A 23,041-nucleotide genomic window follows, 5' to 3' on the forward strand; every position below is an offset into this window, starting at 1 on the left:
CCAGTTTCGACTGGTATGGTTCAGTATGGCAGTGATGGATCGTTCAAAGACGAGGATCCTAAACTTCAGGAAAATGAATTTTGTTAAAATGGGGGGGGGGGGGAGCTAGATTAGAAAATCTAGATGAAGTAGGCAAAATTAAAAGCAGATATCTGAAGGACCATTACCCTTTTTCTAAGGAAAGTAAATAAAGACACAAAGAAAAAAAAGAGGATGCTATGGCTTTCTAAAGAAGTGGCTGAAAAGGTACGGAAAAAAAGATTAGAATTTATAAACTACAACAGAGCAGTTTTCATAGGAGATACTGCGGAAGGATTATTAGGAAAGAGATGTTTTTCAGCAGAGGATGCCAAAGTCCACAACAGGGTAGATATCCAGGAAGGTGTGAAGGGATCTAGTGAAGCTTGAGGAGTGGTCTAGAGTCTAGCAGCTAAGATATAATACTAAAAAAAAATACCGAGTCATGCATTTAGCTGGAGTTTGCAATAACCCAAAGAGGCAGTACAACGCAGGGGGTGAAATTCTTCTGTGTATGAAATAAAAGCGGGATCTGGGGAGGGTGATCGTATCTGATGATCTTAAGATAGTCCAACAGGTGGATAAGGTGACGACAAAAGCCAGAAAGATGCTTGGCAGAAAAAAAAAATGTAGTATTTCATTGCATTTATCAATGATAATATTTCCTCTGTAAAAGCCCCTGATGAGACCTCATCTGGAATACTGTGTACAATTCTGGAGAATGCGCCTTCAAAAGGATATAAATAGGATGGAGTCAGTTCAGAGTGGTCAGTGGTCTTCCTTATAAAGCATATGAGGACAACCTTAAAGAACTAAACACGTACACACTACAAGAAAGGCAGGATATGGAAGATATGACAGAGATATTTAAATACCTCCAAGGTATCAATGAACAGGAAAGGAAAGGAGGCTCTGGAACAAGGACTCATGAGATGAGGGTGAAAGGAAGCATACTCAGGAGTAACTAAGGAAAGATATTTTTAAGGAGAAGGCGATGGATGAATTAGAACATAAGAACATGAAAAATTGCCATGCTGGGTCAGACCAAGGGTCCATCAAGCCCAGCATCCTGTTTCCAACAGTGGCCAATCCAGGCTACAAGTACTAGTATAGATGTGGAAACAAGGACAGTGTCTGAATTAAAAAATGCATGGGAAAAACACAGGGAATCTCTGAGGAAGTGGTAGGGATTGTAGAGCTCAACAATTGGTGTAGATGGATAGCAAAATTGCTTACCTTGTAATAGGTGTTATCCCAGGACAGCAGGATGTAGTCCTCACTTATGGGTGACATCGGTAATGGAGCCCTATCACGGAAAACTTTCTGTCAAAGTTTCTAAAAAGCTTTGACTGACACTGGCACACTGAGTGCACTGAGCATGCTCAGCATGCTATGATCCGTGCATCCACAGGGGTCTCCCTTCAGTCTCGTTTGTAGCATTATGCGTAAGCGAAAATATAAAAGAAAATAATAAAATGTATTGGACCCAACTCCACGGGGTGGCGGGTGGGTTCTGTGAGGACTACATCCTGCTGTCCTGGGATAACACCTATTACAAGGTAAGCAATTTTGCTTTATCCCAGGACAAGCAGGATGCTAGTCCTCACATATGGGTGATTAGCAAGCTAGAGGCTGAATCATTTTGTAGTGAATCAACATTGCAGTATTGTTGGGAAAAACGAGGAAGCCAAAATCACAGCAGATTGGATGTAGAAGGAGTTGGGAATATATTGGAAACAAGTTCTATAAGACAGATTGTCTAAAGGCCGAATCTTGTCGTTCTTCTTTACCCAAGCAATAATGAGCTGCAAAGGTGTGAAGGGAACTCCATGTTGCAGCTTTACATATGGTAATAATGGGCACTGAACTATAGTGTACTACTGATGTAGACATAGCCGTTACTATGTGTGCTTTTACTTGCCCTTGGAGAGGAACTTTGCTTTTTCATAACAGATTTAGATACAGTCTGTTAGTCAGTAGGAGAGAGTCCGTTTTACTACCGCGACTCTTGGGTTTTTGGTTTTTTTTGTGAAAAGAAACAAAGAGTTGGTTGGATGTTCTATGGACCGCCGTGCAGTTCAGGTAAAAAGCTAGTGCATGCTCTCAGTCTAAGGTGTATAAGACTCTCTCCTTGGCTGGAGAGAGGTCTTGAAAAGAAAGTAGGCAAGAGTATTGACTGATTAAGTGAAAATCTGTGACTACTTTTGGTAGGAATTTGGGGTGAGTGCAAAGGACTACTCTGTCATGCAGGAACCTTATGTAGGATGAGTATGTGACGAGAGGTTGCAACTCAGTGACCCTCCTAGTCGATGTAATGGCTACTAGGAAAAAGACTTTTTATGTAAGAAATTTCTTGTCGCAGGAATGTATTACACTTAGGTCCCATTTAATGACCAGTGGTTGAATGGGAGGCTTAAGGTGAAGTAAGCCTCTCATAACCCCACCTACTAGGGGTTACGCTGTTATTGGCGTATACCCTTTTTCCTTGTGGTATGCCGCTATGGCATTTAGGTGTACCCTTACAGAGGATGACTGGAGACCAGAATCCGAAAGGTGATATAGGTAATCTAGTACAGGAGGAGTGGGGCAAGCAAAAAGGTGAAAACCTGTTTGTGTGCACCACTTGGTAAATCTAGACCACTAAAAAGTAGTAAGCTTTACGTGCGGAAGGCTTTCATGAAGCTACGAGAACTTTAGAGACTTGTGTTGAAAGATTAAGTGGTTGTAGAATTGCAACATTCAAGCTGTCAGGGCAAGAGTTGTTAGGTTGGGATGACGCAACTTGTCCTGATTCCGAGTTACGAGAGTGGGTGCTGTGCCCAGGCGAATTGGTCTGTGATCTAGAGGTCGAAGAATATGGGAAACCATACTTGTTGAGGCCAGTATAGGGCTAAGAGGACTATTGTTCCTCTGTCCCGTTGTAGGTTCACGAGAGTTTTGGGTATGAAGTATGGGAAGCATACTGGTCTCGGGCAGGACGTGGGCCTGAGGAACAGTGATCTCCATCCCAGTTCAGCATTATAAGAATGCTGGCTATGAGAGGTAGCGGAAGATACACATTTAGGAGGCCCTTGATGGAAGAAAGGCATCTATGGGAATGCATTGGAAACATGTGTAGGTACTAGAATCTGTGCACCGTAAGGAATGTCACTGAATCTAACTCATAGCAGTTTTGGTCTATGAGGAAAGTGCATAGTGAAGGTTATGGAATATGCGCGCAGGGAAATGTAGGAATGTATTAAAATGTCTGCGCGGATGATGGACAGGAAGGTCATTGTGACTATGGTGTCCAGAAGTGTATAAGGGAATTATAGCAGTGACAGTAATCCCAGATAGTGGACTGCCTGTGGTTATGCAGCTGTCCATGCAAGGAAAGTGTGAATGATGTTGGACTCCATAGAGAAACAGCAGTCACTGATATTGATTCAATGAAATACACCAGTTGTCGCAGCTGGTGCCACCAGCAGAGCTTGGAATTGTAATATTGTTGACTCACCATGAGGCACATAGAAAGAATAGAGGTAATGTACTTACTGCATTTTGGAAACATGGTAACGAGAGATACCATTTTACCTGTGCCTTCTGAAGAAAGTTGGTATTTCTGAGGTCCAGGATGGGCGGAGAGTAACTACTTACTGTTGAAAGAAAGAATAATGTAATTAAAACTCCCCAACCCCCCTCTGCACTTTGAAGCATGTAGGGGAGTGTACCGGGAACCTTGGTACAAGGTGGGGGTGGCTGCTCTGATATCCGGCCAGTTGGAAAACCGGGAGGTGTCCAACTGGAGGGGTTAATGTAATGTGGATATCAGGTAACCTCCCACGGGAGTGAGAGCGGTAAAGTCTTACCCGCATTTCTGAGTGCTGTACAAGGAGACATCGAGACCCATATCAGGCTTCGAGGTGGACTTGTAGTTGAGGCAGCATGTGCTGGATGTCGTGTTTAGCAGAACAGTAAATGCATTTGGAACTTTGGTACTGAAACAGGAATCAAAAGCTAGAGCATTAATCAGTACAGAGCCATGTTGCTGAAAAAGGGAGGAAGCCCTGATGCAAACCCTAAAAAAAGAAAGAGAGGTTCTCCTGGTATTGTGGCTGACATAGCTGGCATAGCGATATGTGACACTAATACAGTTCTTGGAAAGTACATGACCTAGAACTTTTCTAACCACGTGGCCAGAATTAGAGAACACATCTCAATGGGAATGCCGCAGAAGCGGGTACTTACCATCCAACGTGAACCGCCGAAGGATGAGCAGGTGAAGATTGCTGGCTCCGTGGATTTCCGGAGTCCTCTAGGGGTAGCCTGTGGACGTCAACGTCCATCTCAACTCTAATACCTGGTATGGTGGCGCAGGTATAGAGGAGACAAGGCTGGGCGTGGCTGGCGCTTAGACCGTAATAAGCGGAGGGCCAGAATCCCACACCGATGTCGGTGGGGTACGCCTGGGAACAGGGGAGCCGATTAATGAACTCATGAACCCAACCATTGTCGCGGCGGCTCGATGTCTCTTGACGCCAGTGCAGAATTCTGCGGACCTCGATCCGGTGTTTCTGGAGCAGGAAGGACTGCCAAAACTGTGCAGAACAGTGCCGATGGCAGTGGTGATGTTGCTCGGCCCGAGCATTGTCCAGCATCGAGAAGAATAGCAGCAATGTGTTGGATGGCGTCGGTGGCGGATGGTCATCGTGTCGGTGACGATGAATGCCACGGTGCTCGACCTGGTCATTCCCCAGCGCCGAGATGGAAGCCCTCGCTGTCCTGGATGGCGATCGATGATGGCTGTCAGCATGCCTGCTCTGCTCCTGATACGGGACTTTAATAAGGACCCAAAGCATGGAGCACTGTGTTCAGGCGAGGGCATTATGTGGCGGTGTTATGTCGGCATTGACGGTAATCGAAAAACATCGCTGGTTTCGTAAGAAATGATACCGGCATTGACGGAGTCAATGACCGCATCAATAAAAACGTAGAAGATGCCGATGGGAACGACGTGGGTGTCGAGATCATCGATGTGTAGAGGCGGGCGCCGACAATATCTGCGGTATGGCCACGGGCATCGACGGTATCGATTGGATCGACTCGGGCAACAATGACGTCCATGGCATTTATGCCACAGACATGGGCACCGATGGAATCAATGTTGACATGGATTTCATCAATGGAATTGGCATCGATGCCCATGCATGGAAATGGCATTGATGCCCATTGATGGAAAACAGCCTGGCATCGATGGCATCCATAATAGAAGGATGGCATCGATGGAAATGCCCCGGGTAGCAGTGGCATCGACCCGATTATGGATGCCAGCAACGAGACAAGGTGTCCGCCGATGGTATCCATCCGGGCAACGACAGCACCGATTAAAGGAAATAAATCAGTGCCATGGATAAAACATAGATGGCACTGATAGAAACTATGTAGGGAGGATGCCATCAGGGTACCGCAGGGGGAGGGGTACCTGTGGCATCTAAAAACGCAGGGTGGCCTGAAGGGGGTACCGACGGTAGCGATGGGGTATCTACTGCGCGAAGGTACCGAGGAAAATAAAGGACCTGAATCTACCGGGGCAGTGGCGGCACCGGAAATCGTGGAAGTCCCTGTCCCACTAGTGCTAATTGCCAAGCAGACTGTCACAGAGGGACACTTGCAGGCTATGTGTGACTAACTGAAAATTAGGGAGAGGGAAGGCCGCAGTCAGTTGGCAGCCAGAAAGGTGACAGGAACCAACCGAAAAAATATGGCATAGTACTCACCGAACGTCGAATTAAACCAACGCGAAGGGAGACCCGTGCAGGGAAAGGAGTTTGTGAAGTAAAAATGTAAATCTTTTCATGAGGAAAAAAAGTGTTAAAATTTCTCACAGAGCTCCTAACCGCTATGCTTACAGCAGAGCGGAAAAAAGAAGACTGGGGACCCCTGTGGACGCATGGATCATAGCATGCTGAGTGCACTCAGTGTGCCAGTGTCAGTCAAAGCTTTTTAGAAACTTTGACAGAAAGTTTTCCATGATAGGGCTCCATTACCGATGTCACCCATATGTGAGGACTAGCATCCTGCTTGTCCTGGGATAAAGATTAAATAGGCTTATATATGGTCTTTTGCTGTCATGTTTCTAGATATTGCTTCTTATGAAAAACAAATACCTGTAGGATCAGAACATTAAAAAAAAATCACTGTGTCTTCTGTGTACCATGCAGTATTTCAGATAAGCACACAGCAAGCAATAAAATTATTTTAGATATAGTTAAAACTTAAATGCTCAATCTGCAGCTCACTCAACATCCTTAAAGATTTCTTTTTCCAGATTTCTTTTTGTTTTAAGATCAGATATATTATTATAAAAAAAAAAAGTATTACTTGAATAAAGCAGTTATCAGCTACATTTTCTTTTCAGATATTTTATATATATGGAAAATACAATAGTAGACAGTAAATACTAATAAATTAAGTGCTTCTGAAGATATAAATAGTACAAATCAATGTGTGGATAAAGCACTCAAATTAATTTACAATAAATAAAGACAATTTTATTTGAAATTATGGTACAGCAATCTTCAATTGACATAATACAAAAAGTACTATTAAAACACGATTCGACAGCAAAAATAGATGATCACCAAAAATGAACTGTGCAAAAAGCTAATCAAGAATCCTTCAATAAATAATTTCTCTTAGAGCTCCTGAAGCTGATCTAAAGGCATGATCATTAAGAACTTCCACAGCATATACAATTATACAGAGTAAAGTTAAGAGTGCTTCCTTTTCCAAATCGATAAAACAGTTTTTTCTCTCCGCCAACACATACTGTCAAAAATGGCTTCCTCAGGAGAAAAAAAGCTGCACAGCTCAAAAGAGAGCCAGTAAAATGTGCATCTACAAAACAAATGAAAAACATATACAAGAAACTACAATCTATCATAAATCAGTATATGCATAAAATGCACAACTGAAACATAATTACGAAAAGCATTAACAATCGAAAAAGAGCTCTTTTTATATTATATCAATTTAAGATTGCTGTACCATGTATTCAAATAAAATTGTTTTTATTTATTGTAAATTAATATCATGACTGCTTCATTCAAACAGTGATTTATACTATATACATCTATATCTACAGATATAGATATATACAGATCTGTCTATAGATAGAAGTACCTATAGATAGATAACTACTGGCAGCGTCTGCTGGCGGAATTTCAACAGAATTTCAGTGGCTGCCACAAAGGGCAGGGTTTTTAGTGTGAGCCGTTTTGCCAAGTATATGCATTGAAAACCAAATAGTGCATTTGTTTTTTGTTCTTTTTTTTTTTTTTAAACAGCTGCTGGTTAGCTGGAGTGATAAATTGTCTTTTGTTGACACAAACAACAAACTTGAACTGAGAATGTCAATATCGTGCCATTGTACAGTCGATGGAAGCAAGATCGGGAATTTCTTTCTTGCATACGTAAGCTGCCACAACTTTTCTGGAGCCAATGGCTTCTTTTGGAAGTTTATATATATGTGCATTTATTGCCATATAATATTCACAGATATCCACAAGCCACTTTATTTAGATGCCCTAGTGGCTGTTTTTTTCTTCTGGTTTTGCAGATTTTCTTTTCTGAATGTTACGTATTATTGAGTTTTAACCCTCGATGCGGGCAATCTTGCTTGAAACATGGTCATGTCAGGTTTTAATAGATTATTCTACTGTTTTAATGTATTCATTTATTGCATAAAAGGGTGGTGGGTTTCCATCAATATTTCAAACGCTGAAAGCAGCCAGGTTCTCACTACAGCAATGCAAATCTAGCAGAAAGGCTGGATTTCTCAAGGCACCAGATGAGTGGGAGGCAGGGGAGGGGCACGGTGTGGAAATCGACCTGTGGGCCACACCATATTGTTTTATGTCCTTTCGAAAGGGTTGGGAGGTTGGAAATGCTCAGCCAAGCAGGGCCATTTGTTAAATATTGGGGTAAGGATGCGAGAATTGGGCTTTAAGCCTGCACTTCACTTTTTTTTTAGCCCAAACCATGCCGATTAAATGACCATTTTCTTTTGAATCTAGCCAGTTAAGTCTTCAGTTATCTGGCTGAATGCAGCTGGATATCTTTAAACCTAACAGGCGGTATTCAAATGATGGCTGGGTAGGTTTAACGTCATCTGGCTAAAGGCAGCTGGATCTCTTTATTCGCGGATATTCAGCGGGATGTTTATCATGCTGAAAATCTAGTCCAAGTTATCCAGCTAAAGATAACTTGCCTGCTCGCTAGCTTACGGAATATTGACCTCTTAGGGTCAATATTCAGAATCAGTCTGTGTGCCATTTGGAAAACTGCGCAGGAAATGTTAATGCATGGGGTTTGCTCTAACAAAAGCAAAACTACCTCAAGGAATAAATTACCTGCAGAAATTTGCATCTGCTTTCTCTGGGGATAATTTTCCCATCGGAAACAACACATATAGTTTTGAATAATTAGAAGCACACAAATTGTTCTCATCTCTTAACCTCTCTCCGCCCCACCTGGGACCGCCTGCGGGTAAAAGGAAGCGCATGATTGAGCGCCTTGTATACTTATAGCCGCGGGCACCTCGGGCAGTCCCCAAAGCCCCGATTTTCACAGGCAAAACACTAAAATTTGCCCGCAGACAGAATTTCATCATCGCCCTCTTAGTTGTTCATCTGTTCTGACAAATATCGTCTCCGAATTTAACGAGAAGTCAGATGAAGGGAGGGGAAAAAGATTTATAGATGAAACCCAAAATCCACACAGAACCCAGCATTTATTTTTTTTTTATAGTGAAAATTGTCATGATCACCCCAGGATACTTTCCAGCAGCATTCAGTATGCAGTGGGGATACAAACAGAAAGAATGTGTCTAAAATTTCTTAGGTGTGCCTCTGCGTAGGTAAAACTTAACCTTCAATGAAACGGTTCTTTATCTATTAACAAATCAACATGCATTAAAAAAAAAAAAAAAGATAGCCCTACAAACAGAGAAAAGAAACACACAAGTTACAATGTACCAGATGTAAGGAGGAGACCCAAGGCCTTCAGTCCAATCACCATTAAGTTTACATTTGTGCCATGGCTGGACAGCATTTTAAGAATCAGCCTACGGTAAAATAAGAAGAGAAACAACATAAAACCAGATACTATATCCAAATGTTGTCAAAAAGTTCAACACTCTACTGTTAAAAGAAACACAGATGCAAGGAAATATAAGGTAACTGTGTTTCTTTGCGTAAGAACAACAGTCGTAGAAAGCAAATGTTTAGTTTGGAAGGTATGAGAACAAAGTTTGTTGCCTGCAAGCAGAAGAAACAGAAAGCAAAATTGCTTACCTTGTAATAGGTGTTATCCCAGGACAGCAGGATGTAGTCCTCACATATGGGTGACATCAGTAATGGAGCCCTATGTACGGAAAACTTCTGTAAAAGTTTCTATGAAACTTTTGACTGGCACCAGAGTGCCTACTGAGCATGCCCAGCATGCCATGATATTCCCTGCCACAGGGGTCTCCCTTTAGTCTTGGTTTGTAGCAATAGCGTTAGCCAAAAATAAAATAATAAAACGTATCGGACCCAACTCCGCGGGGTGGCGGGTGGGTTTCGTGAGGACTACATCCTGCTGTCCTGGGATAACACCTATTACAAGGTAAGCAATTTTGCTTTATCCCAGGACAAGCAGGATGCTAGTCCTCACATATGGGTGATTAGCAAGCTAGAGGCTGAGTCATTTTGTGGAGAAGCAACAGTGAAGTATAGTTGATGAAATGAATCAGCCGAAGATCACCACAGGTTGGATGTAGAAGGAGTTGGGATTATACTGGAAACAAGTTCTTTAAGACGGATTGTCCATATGCTGAATCTTGTCTTCCTTCCTTGTCTAAACAGTAGTGTGCTGTAAAGGTGTGAAGAGAACTCCATGTTGCTGCTTTACAAATGTCCAGAATAGGTACAGAGCGAAGATGTGCTACTGAGGTTGACATTGCTCTGACTGAGTGTGCCTTTACTCGCCCTTGAAGAGTAAGGCCTGCTTTTTCATAACAAAATTGTATGCAATCTGCTAGCCAGTTTGACAGAGTATGCTTACCCACTGCTTTACCTGGTTTGTTTGGGTCATAGGATACAAACAGTTGACTGGATTTCCTTTGGGCTGTTGTGCGGTTTAAACAGAAGGATAACGCACGTTTACAGTCCAAAGTGTGTAAGGCTCTTTCACCCTGATGAGAATGAGGCCTAGGAAAGAATGTTGGTAAAACTATTGATTGGTTCAAGTGAAATTCCGTGACAACCTTAGGAAGGAATTTTGGATGTGTACGGAGGACTACCCTGTCATGTAGGAACTTTGTAAAAGGTTCGTATGTGACTAGTGCTTGCAATTCACTGACCCTTCTAGCTGATGTAATGGCTATGAGAAATACTGTTTTCCAAGTAAGGTATTTAAGGTCACAGGTATTTATGGGTTCATATGGAGAACGCATAAGCCTAGTTAATACTACGTTCAGGTCCCATTGTATGCTTGGGGAATGAACTGGAGGTTTAATGTGAGTTAGGCCTCTCATGAATCTACTCACGAGAGGCTGTGTAGAAATGGGTGTATCTCCCAGTTTATTATGGTAAGCTGAGATTGCACTTAAGTGTACCCTTACAGATGACGTCTTAAGACCAGAGTCTGAGAGATGGTAAAGGTAATCCAGTAGTGAAGTAGTGGGGCAAGTGAAAGGATCTAAATCTTTGTTAGTGCACCACAGAGTAAACCGTTTCCATTTGTAGGAATAATTCTTTCTAGTGGAAGGTTTACGTGAAGCTATAAGTACTTGAGATATAGTGGTTGGAAGGTTGAGAGGCTGTAAGATCAAGCTTTCAACATCCATGCTGTCAGGGACAGGGATTGAAGGTTGGGATGGCGCAACTGGCCCTGTTCCTGAGTTATCAGATTGGGAGCTACTCCCAGGCGAATTGGATCCCTGACTGAGAGATCTAGCATTGTGGGGAACCATACTTGTCGAGGCCAATATGGGGCTATGAGTATCATTGTCCCCTTGTCCTGTTGTAACTTCACTAGTGTTTTGGTTACGAGTGGTATCGGAGGATACGCGTATAACAGGTCTGAATTCCAATGGCGAGCAAAGACGTCCCTTGGTAGGCTGTTGGACTGCCAGAGGAGAGAGCAGTAATTGTTCACTTTGTAGTTCAGGTGGGATGCAAAGAGATCTATTGTTGGTTGACCCCAGCGTTGAAATATCTTGGTTGCTATCGTTGGGTCTAGAGACCACTCGTGTGGTTGGACGTGACGGCTGAGGCGATCCGCTACTGTGTTGTGGATGCCTGCTAGGTAGGTGGCCCGTAGCAGAATTGAGTGTGCTAGGGCCCAGTCCCAAATTTGAGCTGCTTCCTGACAAAGGAGGTACGACCCTGTGCCTCCCTGCTTGTTGATGTACCACATGGCTACTGAGTTGTCCGTTTGGATCAGAACAGTCTTGTGTGAAAGGCAGTCCTTGAACGCATGTAGAGCATAGCGTATAGCTCGAAGTTCCAGAAAGTTTATTTGAAAAGGAGGCTTCTTGCTTTGTCCATGTGCCTTGTGTCTTTAGGTGAGCAATGTGCGCTCCCCACCCTAAGGTGGACGCATCTGTAGTTAAAGTCACTTGTGGAACTGGTTGCTGGAAAGGTAGGCCTTTTAGCAAGTTGATTGTGGATGTCCACCAGAGAAGAGAAGATCTTAGATCTTGTGTTATATGAATGGGAGTGGACAATGGTTGAATGGCTTGAATCCATTGAGATTTGAGTGTCCATTGCGTTAGTCGCATGGTGAGCCTGGCCATGGGAGTGACATGAACCGTTGAGGCCATGTGTCCGAGCAGGGTGAGGCACTGATGAGCTGTAACTCGAGACTGATTGCGAACAGAGCGCGCTAGGACAACGAGCGCTTGAGCACGGTCTTTTGGAAGAAAAGCTTTCGCTGTGATGGTGTTGAGATCTGCACCTATGAACTGCAACTGGTGAGATGGTATGAGATGGGATTTCCCGTAGTTGATGAGAAACCCCAAGGAGTGAAGCAACTTTATTGTGAGCTGGAGAGAAGTGAGAACTCCGCTTTGTGTTTGACTCCTGATGAGCCAGTCGTCCAAGTAAGGAAACACATGCACTCTTTGTTTGTGAAGATGTGCCACCGCTACTGCAAGACACTTTGTGAATACTCGAGGTGCTGAGGCTAGGCCGAATGGTAGTACTCTGTATTGGAAGTGTTGACCTTCCACCAGAAATCGCAGGTACTGTCGATGAGGAGGAAAGATGGGAATGTGAGCGTAAGCGTCTTGAAGATCCAGAGAGCAGAGCCAATCTCCTTTTTGAAGAAGAGGTAGCATGGTGCCTAAGGATACCATCCTGAATTTTTCTTTCTTTAGAAATTTGTTGAGATTTCTGAGATCCAGGATAGGACGTAGGCCCCCGGTTTTCTTTGGAATGAGGAAATATCGGGAGTAGAATCCTCTGCCCCACTGAGGCCTGGGAACTCTTTCTATGGCCCTGGCAGTCAGAAGGGTGGATAATACTGCTTGTAGAATTGTGGGAGTGATGAGACACTGTCCAAGATGGAATAGGAGGATTTTCATTTGGTACAGTGAGGAAATCCAAGCGGTACCCTTGAGTTGTAATTGAGAGTACCCATTGGTCTGTCGTGATGGAGGTCCAAGTTTGATGGTAATGAGATATTCGGCCTCCCACAGGTAATTGTGGATAAGGATTTTGGGAATGGCTCCTGCTCTCTGGCTGGACTTCAAAATCCAGAAGTGGACGCCGAAGGCGGAGGCTGCTGAGGCCTAGCAGGTCTCTGGCAAGGTTGTGACCGTTGAGTAGGCCGTTGTTGTCTGGGCCTGGTTGCCGGAGGATAATATCGCCTAGGGCGATAATAGGGTTTCCTTGGTTCCCTTCTTGGAGGCCTCCTAAAAGTTTGGTGTAACTCTTGCGGCAGCTGAGATAGCTGTTTAAGGGTTTCAGTGTGGTCCTTGATGGTTGCCACCGCCTCTTTGACTTTATCACCAAAGAGGTTTTCCCCTAGGCAAGGCAGGTCTGCCAAGCGTTCTTGTACCTCTGGTCTCAGTTCCAATGATTTTAACCAGGCCCATCTCCTAGCTGTGATTCCTGACGCTGATAACCGGGAGGCTGTCTCAAAGGAATCATATGTGGCCCTTACCTCGTGTTTGCCCGCTTCTAGGCCTTTGTGCACGAGTCTTAGGAACCCGTCCTGAAGTTGGTCAGGTAATTGGTGTGACAGTGTTTCAACCTGTTTCCACAGGTCTCGCTGGTACTGATTCATAAATAGCTGGTAAGAATTTATTCTGGATACCAGCATCGCAGCTTGGAAGATTTTTCTTCCTAGATTGTCCAGGAACCGGCTATCTTTCCCAGGAGGTGTGGAGGCATGTTGTTTTAACCTCTTGGCCTTCTTCTGGGCCGACTCGACCACTACTGATTGATGTGGTAATTGAGTTTTTTGAAACCCTGGGATGGGCTGAACCAGATAAGTGGCATCAGCACGTTTATTGACTGCCGCCACAGAACCAGGGTGCTCCCACATCCTGTACATTAATTCCTGTAAGACCTCATGAACTGGAATGGCAAGTATTTCCTTAGGAGGGTCTACGAATTGAAGTACCTCCAAGGTCTTTTGTCTGCTGTCTATCTCTGAAAGGAGGGAGAAAGGAATTGTTTCAGACATTTCCTTTATAAAATTAGAAAATGAAAGATCCTCCGGTGGTGATTTTCTCCTGTCCTCTGGTGGTGAGGGCTCAGAGAGGATATCCTCTTCAGATGAAAATTCTGAGTCACTAGCGGTGTCCAGAGGATGCCCTGTTGGCCTAGGAGGCTTAAATGGGATCTCAGAGACTGGTGTGTGTGGTCTGATGGGTGGTATGACACCTGACGGACCTGGTAATGGTTCCTGATGTTGATCAGAACCGAGATCTTGTGGTGAAGAGGAGAAGACTTGGATAAGGGAATCCAATTTGTCCATCAAAGGTTGAAATATGGACGAATCTTGAATTGGCACCGAAGGTGCCATTGGGGTCAGTAGCCACATTGGAACCGATGGAATCTGTGGCATCATCGCTGGTTGCGGCATGGACGGCACTGGTGTTGGAACCGACGTCATCGATAATTGCGGCGATTTCCCTGGCATCGGCATCGAGGGTACTGGTGATGGAATCGGCGATATTCTCATGACCGGTGTCGATGGCAGAACCGGTGTAGAAGGTCGTGGCATCGCTTCGACGAAGGCATCCCTGACCGCTTGGCGTATGTAAACGTCAAGTTCCGCCCGCATGGATGATGTAAACAGAGCACCCATGGGGGGAGGCGGTGGTGGCGACATCAGTACGTCCTCAGAGCCCTGAGGAGGCACGGTTCCTTCCGCCGGAATCGGCGAGGATCGCCTTGTCGATGGCTCGGAAGCCTTACTCTGGGGCCGGGGTTTCTTAACCGGTGTGCCGTCTTCCGTCGATGGCTCGCCGGGTATCAGTGTAGCGGATGCCGTATGCGGCCTACGATGCCGATGCTTGTCTTTTTCGCGGGCTTTCTCACTGCCCGATGTTGACGCCCTGGATGATGGCGAGGGGGAGGAAAATGGAGCGTCTCCCGACTCACCTGATTGTCATTTTTTCAAGACGACTTTCCTAATCGACCCAGCCGGAGACGATTGAGTTGAAGTGGATGGAGCAGAAACCAGTTGTATTTTGAACAACTGCTCCATTTTGTCCAGTCGCAGACGTCGGCCCTTCGAGGTCATCGTAGCACATAAGGGACAAGTCTTAACATCATGCCCTTCACCAAGGCAGAGGACACAGTCCTGGTGAGGGTCTGTGATAGACATGTTCCTTGTGCATTTTGGGCATTTTTTGAAGCCTGTAGTCATTTTGGAGCTGGACAGCCGTCGACGGCTTTATGACTCAGGACAAAAATTTTTGGAAAAAATACAGGCGGAACGGAACCGCGAAAATGGTAAAAACTTACCGCGATGGATATACTAAGGGAGACCCTTTGCGGTTTGAAGTTTTTTAAAGTTTTCCGTGAGGAAAAGTTGTGGAGAATCCCACAGGACTCCTAATAACCGCGAGGCTAACTGCTTCGCGGAAAAAAGAAGACTAAAGGGAGACCCCTGTGGCAGGGAATGTCATGGCATGCTGGGCATGCTCAGTAGGCACTCTGGTGCCAGTCAAAAGTTTCATAGAAACTTTTACAGAAGTTTTCCGTGCATAGGGCTCCATTACTGATGTCACCCATATGTGAGGACTAGCATCCTGCTTGTCCTGGGATAAAAGACATAACTAAACCACTCTGACCAAACATTCTTACCCCGAGCAGTACCGCTGCAAGCTATATTAACCAGTAATAACATATTTAAGAATTTCATATTCATATGCATCACCACTGGTGACTGAAGGCCGGCAAAGGATCACACCAGCACTAATGGCTCAAGGTGTTGGGAGAGGGGAGGGAGGGGGAGGGAAGGGGAATGGAGCAGTCGCCCAGCGACCAAGCCTACAGTGGGGCCCCAAACACTAATGGTAATGGCAGTAAAGGGAGCCCAAGCCCAGGGCCCAAAGCACCTTTACTATGCCCCTGCATGTCAACTGTTTGCATGATCTGCCTTGGTGCACTGTAACAGTCAGAACGTATCAACTTACTGGTGAGCCCCAAGCATATCCCAGTCCTTTCCAAGGTCCTGGGGAGCAGCTAGTTCATGCAAGGTGCCTGGACAAACTTCTATTAATCTACAGAGCAGGGACCATCCCATCTGCAAAACAAAGATTGTTAAATATCTGTTAACGAGCAAAGAGATAGTAAATTGTCCTAAAATAATATGCTAAGAGCCTAAAGATTTTCTTTAGTAAAAGAAGCATTACGGATAGGGGAATAGCACAAATGAAATTGATTTACTAGCTCACAGCAATAAATATGAAGAGAGAGAGAATGTGTGTGTATGTGTTCTTTTTTTTTTTTGGAAGGGAAGAGCTTTAGCAGCCATACATTACTGGCTCAGCCCATCTCTGGTTTAAATCTTATCTTGACAAGAGGTGCTACAGACTCAAAATTGGAAACACCGAATCCACACCCATCCAATTAACCCAAGGCATCCCCCAGGGATCATCCCTCTCCTCCACCCTCTTCAATATTTACCTTCTGCCCCTCTGATCAACTCCTCTCTGACCTCGGCCTCAAACATATTTATGCAGATGATGTCCAAATCTTGATCCCCATACAAGAATCCTTAACCATAACCCTCAAGATTTGGGAAAACTGCCTCTCATCCATAAATACACTCCTCACTAACCTCCACCTGGCCTGGAAGAAATTGGATTACAAAACAAAACAATTAAATGGTTCATTTCCTACCTTAACAATAGATCCTATCAGGTACAGATAAAAAACTCAATATCAGACAAAATCACACTAAAGACAGGAGTCCCCCAGGGCTCAGCACTTTCAGCAACTCTATTTAACATTTACATGCTCCCCCTCTGCCACCTACTGGCTGGTCTAGGTGTCATACACTACATTTATGCTGACGACATTCAATTAATTCTACCAATTGAAGAATCAATTGAAAAAACTCTAAACTTTGCAATGCTATACCTAGACATAATTAAACAACTATTAAACCAAATGGAACTAGTAATCAACATTGAAAAAACAGAATTTATACATCTTGAATGAAAAATCATCAAAAGAATTCAAAATCCCATTCGACTTAAAAATGACAAATCAGTAGACTTAACTGATAAAGCTAGAAACCTAGGAGTAATCATAGACACGGAACTGAGCCTTAAGCAACACATATCAATAAAAACAAGAGAAGGCTACGCCAAACTAATGATCCTTAGAAGACTAAAACCCTTATTAAATCAGGAACACTTTCGTACAGTACTACAAGCTTTAATATTTGCCAGCATGGACTACTGCAACACATTTTTCCTAGGCTTACCATACACCACTATCAGGCCACTGCAAATACTACAGAACACGGCTGCCAGAATACTTACTGGTAAAGGCAGAAGAGATCATATCACCCAAACACTTGCAGATTTACACTGGCTCCCAATAGAACAGAGAATTCAATTTAAAGCACTATGCACAGTTCATAAGCTAATAAACGACGAAAACTCGGACTGGCTAAACACCGCATTACGACTACATGTCCCCCAAAGAAATCTCAGATCAGCCAATAAAGCTCTACTAACCATACCCTCAGTCAAAACAGCAAAGTTGACCCAAGTTAGAGAGAGAGCACTATCTTTGGCAGGACCATTATTATGGAACACATTACCACTAGAATTAAGACTAATGAAAGAAATAAAACTCTTCAAAAAAGGCTTAAAAACATGGCTCTTCAAAAAAGCATTTCACAGTGAGGTAACGGAATAACACATACACAAAGCAGGAATTCACCAAGAAAAAGCAGTATTGCTTACTTTTGTTATTTTCTCACAATTTAAGACAGTTAATAGTAAATGGTAATCACACCCTTTCCCATTTAGAGTATATTATCGAACTATGTAACCGTATAATAATGGCACCCTTTGGATAAATTAGAAACCACATATTTGTGCCTAACTGTAAACTGTTGTGATGGTGCTCTACTATACGACGGTATAGAAAAGTTTTAAATAAATTAAATAAAATAAATAAATAAATACATCCAAAACGGAACTTCTAATCATATCACCACAACACAACATAATTCCTCTCCCCCGACTGCCATATCCCTCCCTAACAGCGAACATGATCTCGGTGTCACCATCGACCAACACATCAATGCAATCATAAAAGATGGATTCTTTAAGCTACAAATCCTCAAAAAAACTTAAACCCCTCCTTTACTTCCACGACTTCCGTACGGTCCTCCAAGCAACCATCTTCTCCAAACTGGACTACTGTAACTCCCTACTACTTGCCCTCCCATTCACCACCAACAAACTCCTCCAGATGCTACAAAATGCAGCAGCGAGAATCCTCACCAATACCAGGAAATCAGAACACATTACCCCTGTCCTCAAGGATCTCCATTGGCTCCCAATCTCCTCCCGCATAAGCTACAAAACCCTCACTATCATCCACAAAACCCTACACGCCGACAAAACCCACTGGCTTGGAAACCCTCTCTGCTTCCTTGCATCCAACCATCCTACCAGATACACCTACAAAGGTCTCCTATACACACCCTCCCCCAAGACTACACGCCTCATCTCGACGAAACATTGTGCGCTATCTTGCGCAGGGCTCACCCTCTGGAATACTTTGCCCCCTGACCTCCGCCTAGAGTCATGCTCTCATAAATTCAAGAAAAACTTAAGACATGGCTGTTTAAACAGGCCTTCCCAGAATTGAGCTCCTCCCCTCCTCCCCTCCCCATCTCCCTATTCCCCTCACTCCTTGCAGTTCAATACCCCCCCCACCCTTTACTATGCCACACCCCCTCCCCCTTCCATATATTTTCTCCCAATTCTTCCCACTACTTTGCTCTACCCCCCACCCCAGCCCCTCCTTACATTTTCTCACCCTCTGGTCATAAAAAGTTCCCTTCATTGTATTAATCATGTACATTACTCTTTGTATATATAAAAGTTACTTACTACGTTAATCTTGTACTTTACTTCGCATATACAAGTTACCCCCTCCCTTTCCAGCTTCCTCCCCCCCCCACATATAATTATTCATTTTTGTATATATTAGTTATCCTCTGTATTAATCTCGCACCTCATTTCCTATACATAAGTTACCCCTCTGCTTCCCAGCTACCCTCCCTTCCTCTTTTGTACTCAGTGTTTTACCCTTACCCTGTTCCCCCTCCTTCCCCGTTTCTACCCCGTTCCTCCAAACTGTTCTATTGTATTTCGTTTTGAACCGAATTATTCTATTGTATCTCGTTATATACGCTGTGAACCGATATGATGTACCCACGAATACCGGTATAAAAAACCAATTAAATAAATAAATAGATCAATAAACAAACACAAATTACAAAGAAAAAAAAGCCTCCTTTATAGGGGACTGAAGCTGTGATAAAGAGAAATGAGAGGAACTGGAGGATTAGAAAGGATGGGGACTATTCCTACTTCAGCCTCTAGCCCCATCCCTACTAATGGAATGAAGAGTGAGAGGGGGGAGAAAAGTCTTAGAGGAAATGTGGTGGAGCAAGGGAGGAAGAATGAGATAAGAAAGCAGTCAGCAGAGCGAAGAGAGAAAAAGATGGCCGTGGCAGGAGCAAAAAGACGGAACATGGAAAGAAAGACGCAGAGGAAGAGAAAATGGGGAAGGGCTGGGAATGAAGAAATGAGAGAGAGAAGCACTAAAAGGAGGGAGAGATGACTGTACACAGCAAAATGGCAAAAGGAGTTTCAGGAGAAAAAGGAATCAATATTGAATACCCAACCAAACTGACAGACAAAACTGAGCATAAAAAGGGACTAATATGGAAAGGTTAGAAAAGTTATGCATGCAATCATCTTTACTGCACATACTGCTGCACCATTTTGACTCACTAATATGCAAAATTCTTCTTCTGTAGCAATGAGTGTTACACACAAAAAAACCCACCCTCATATAAAATATTACCTGCAGTGTAAGAGAAAAGGGGAAGTGGGTTTAAGGAGAAGACGGATGTTCAAATTCACATGCAAATACTGATTAAGTGCGGAAAACTCCCCCCTCATATCATGAACGCCACCATGGGAGAGCTGTTAAACTCAATTCTGTGGTTATAAGACACTGATTCAGAGAAGATGCTGTTTGAACAAACCATTCTTTAACAGTTTTGTTTCCTACTACTACACATTAGGAGGTCAGTATTCAGACACAGCCGGCTAAGTAAGTCAGCCAGATAAGACTTAGCCGGTAAACTTCCATGGGATATTCAGCAGCACGGCTAAGCTGCTGAATAACCTCGTATTTGGTACTACTTAACCAGATAAGTCATATCCCACTAAATTTAGACCTGCTATGGAGCAAGTCTAACTTACCTGGTTAACTTAAGTGGATAAATCTGAATAATCGCTACTTATCTAGCTAACAGGGTCATTTTTCAAAATGAATGGGCAGTTATCACGTGCATTAGGGCCTTACCGCGTTGCATCACGACGATAACATTAAAATGAGGGAAAGGGGAGGTTTTGGGCAGGGTTAAGAAAAAAATTTTTTCCAATACCGCTGTGGGCGATAATGTTTAACACATTATCACCAGCAGTAGCGCCAGAAATAACTACACCTTTTACAGGTGGTGCTATGGAGGCGATAGCGTGCGGCGCACCGCTGCAATACAGCCAGGTGCATACTATGGCCTGCCCGGCCCCTTTTCTAGCTAAGGCTCATCATTCCGCTAAATTTATAGCGGAATGATAAATCCTACGGTAAGTTAGCCCAATAAGTAGCACTGCCCAGTTACACCCACTGCCCAAGTAACTACTTAGCTGGATATGTTTATTTATTTATTTAATAGCTTTTATATATGGTTTACAGTATAACAACTTATTACATTTAATAACAGTAGAACCATGTAACATATTAGAACTGATCAAGGTATTACAGTGGACAATCAGGTAGTGATTAACATGTGGTATAAAAACTTGTGAACTTCATCAATCACTGGGAGAGTTTAAATTTCTCTTACTTGGGTAAAGTTGGAACTGAAGGGAAGAATCTTATCAGGTAGAGTGGTGAGATGCAAAACAATTGATTAAATAAGAGTAACTAATTTAGGATAATTTATGTAATTTATGTAACTTATTTGGATAAGAGGCAATTGCTAGTAGCGTTTGAATACTGACCTCTTCCTATTTTGGGACTGGCCAGTGACTGTTTTCTTGGGTTCCTTTAACAGTTTTGTGTGGCTGATGCACAGGCTTCAGTAAATTTTCTTGTTAAGTTTGGTTTTTTTTAGCCTCCCTTCAACAGAAAATCAGAGAGGCTTAGGAGAGCGAGCAAGAGAGAGAGAATGTTAGTGTGTGTGTGTATAAGTGTCTTTAGCTTATAAACTTTTGAACAGCAAGATCTAGGTGCACAAGACTTTTCTATTTTTCAAAGTTAGTAAGTGATTTAGGGGGTGGGCAGTGACCGGGTGGGGGTGGGGGTAGTCAACGTAGGTACTTTTCCCATCGAAATTACATGGGGGCGGGCGGTCAGGGTTAATCTAAAATGCTGCACTTTCTACTGGTTGCCCTCTGCACTATTTTCTTCCCATTGCTTCCTTTCCATTCACCCTCTGTTGCCTGCCGTCACGCACCCTTACCTGCTGCACGCCTGCATCTCGGAGGTACAAGTCCAAAGCTAACAAAAGCGGCAGGTGGACATCCTTACCCTCAAACATCGCGGGTGCTGGGGCGAAACAAGAAACACGGGCATCAAATAAAACCTGCATTCTGAGCATGAAATACACGAATAATCTATTCAAGACGAAACCGTAAAAGAAATGCACCTACCGCAATCAGCAAAAGTGAGCGCAAGCAGATCCTCGATAATCTGGATCAGCGTGTCCTTTGGCTTGCCTTCTTGGAAATGTTTAAGCCTTACAATCAGCTTCTTCAGGCTCTCTTCCAGTTCTTCGATGCTGGCCATGACTGCTTAGTTGGATATAATTTTTTTTTCTTTACAAAGCTTTAAGTTACAATTCTGCTGTCGCTTTTCCCAAACTCGTTGCCATTGGCTGCAGGAAAGGCAGCGTTTGGACCCTCTTCCCTACCAGAAGCTGCATGAGTTCACCCGGATGCGGCTTGGGTACCACAGAAGATCAGATAAAGCTTCTCTTTTTTTCTCTCTTGCTAAACACCGGCGGTCTGACGGTAAAGAAGCTGCACCAAAAGTTTCCCTGTTAGGTCGGGTAGAACAGCTTTCTTGAGAGGCCGTTCCTGATTGGTTGTCGAAGTCGTCCTCTGATTGGCTGCAGAGCAGAACATTGACAGCGTCGGTAACCGGTTGTTGATTGGTAGAGAGCTGGGTGAAAGCCCTGCGAGTGGCCCCCTCTCCTGTTTCTTGGTGCGGCAGGAAATAAGACGTAAGCGTAGGAGGTCGGGAAAGCACCCTAGAAATGTGGTGCACGAATGGGAGGGGACGAGAATAGCCCGATACGTCTTTGCTATGCATGAAGAACGACAGTGAAACTGTGGTAACGTCTGGGGCTGAAAAAGAGAATTAAGATTATGGACAGTTGTCGGCTTCTGCTGCAGTTACTTGTCGTTAGGAGTCTGAGGGCAGATGGGGGTTTTGTGCACAGTAGCACTACAGCACATTCCCAGCAAGTCCTCTACTAGCTAAATGCTGCAGATCAGAAGAAAAAGGTTCTGCTACTTTTTTAATGCAGAAAAATACTGACTAATCATTCTAAAAATAAAAAAGGCACAACAAACACCAAGGCAAAAGAAAGCAGGTTCTCGTGTATTTATTAGGAAAATATGAATGAAAAAGTGAAACCTCATGCAGGCGGAGGGGTTTATTGATATTGGCTCTGTGGTTTGGTGTACTTCGAATGTAAGCACAAGCGCTCCTAACTACAACTTTGGACTTCTAAAGAAAGAAAAGTTACTACATTTGAAGTTTTACTTTTTTGGTAAAGCTATAGGCTTCTCCAACTTGACATAGCTTAGGGCAGAGGTAGACCTGGAATTGCTGACCCTAGCATAGGGCCATAGCATATCTTAATGGGCCCTGCTTTTTTCCCTCCTATGCTGCCTCTTCTCTCCCTAACTTGCCGATGCAGTAATCCGGGTTTTAAGGAACTCAGCGCTAGTTTGTAGCACACATTTTTAACGCACAGATTAATTTTTTTTAACTCCCGATGCAGTAAACAAATGACATGCAAATGCATTGGGAGTTATAAAAAAGCGTTTTTAAGAGTAAAATGTGCATTTGGCACAGGTCCAATGCACATTTTAACATGAGGGGGGGGGGGGGGGAGAAGAGACATTCCTGACAGACCATTAGTGATATATACCCACACAGAAAAAGAGCAGGAACCCCAAATGTAAAAATCACATAGAAACACA

The 23,041-nt window shown here is 43.7% G+C and overlaps 1 protein-coding gene across 2 annotated transcripts in view; it reads right to left on the reverse strand.

The window, feature by feature from the left end:
- The window catches only part of LRRK2 (leucine rich repeat kinase 2), a 584,366-nt gene extending 562,386 nt beyond the window's left edge, over positions 1 to 21,980 (reverse strand). For both annotated transcript variants that reach the window (XM_029617357.1, XM_029617356.1), the window contains exons 1-4: positions 21,482 to 21,980; positions 21,292 to 21,377; positions 15,695 to 15,804; positions 9,033 to 9,121 (exon numbers count right to left, since the gene is read on the reverse strand). In XM_029617357.1, coding sequence (XP_029473217.1) covers positions 9,033 to 9,121; positions 15,695 to 15,804; positions 21,292 to 21,377; positions 21,482 to 21,617 — 421 coding nt within the window. In that variant the 5' untranslated portion in view covers positions 21,618 to 21,980. The remainder of the gene's footprint in view (positions 1 to 9,032; positions 9,122 to 15,694; positions 15,805 to 21,291; positions 21,378 to 21,481) is intronic.
- Between the last annotated feature and the right edge of the window lie 1,061 nt (positions 21,981 to 23,041).

This window comes from Rhinatrema bivittatum, chromosome 9, assembly GCF_901001135.1.
Source record: "Rhinatrema bivittatum chromosome 9, aRhiBiv1.1, whole genome shotgun sequence".
Lineage (NCBI taxonomy): Eukaryota > Metazoa > Chordata > Amphibia > Gymnophiona > Rhinatrematidae > Rhinatrema > Rhinatrema bivittatum.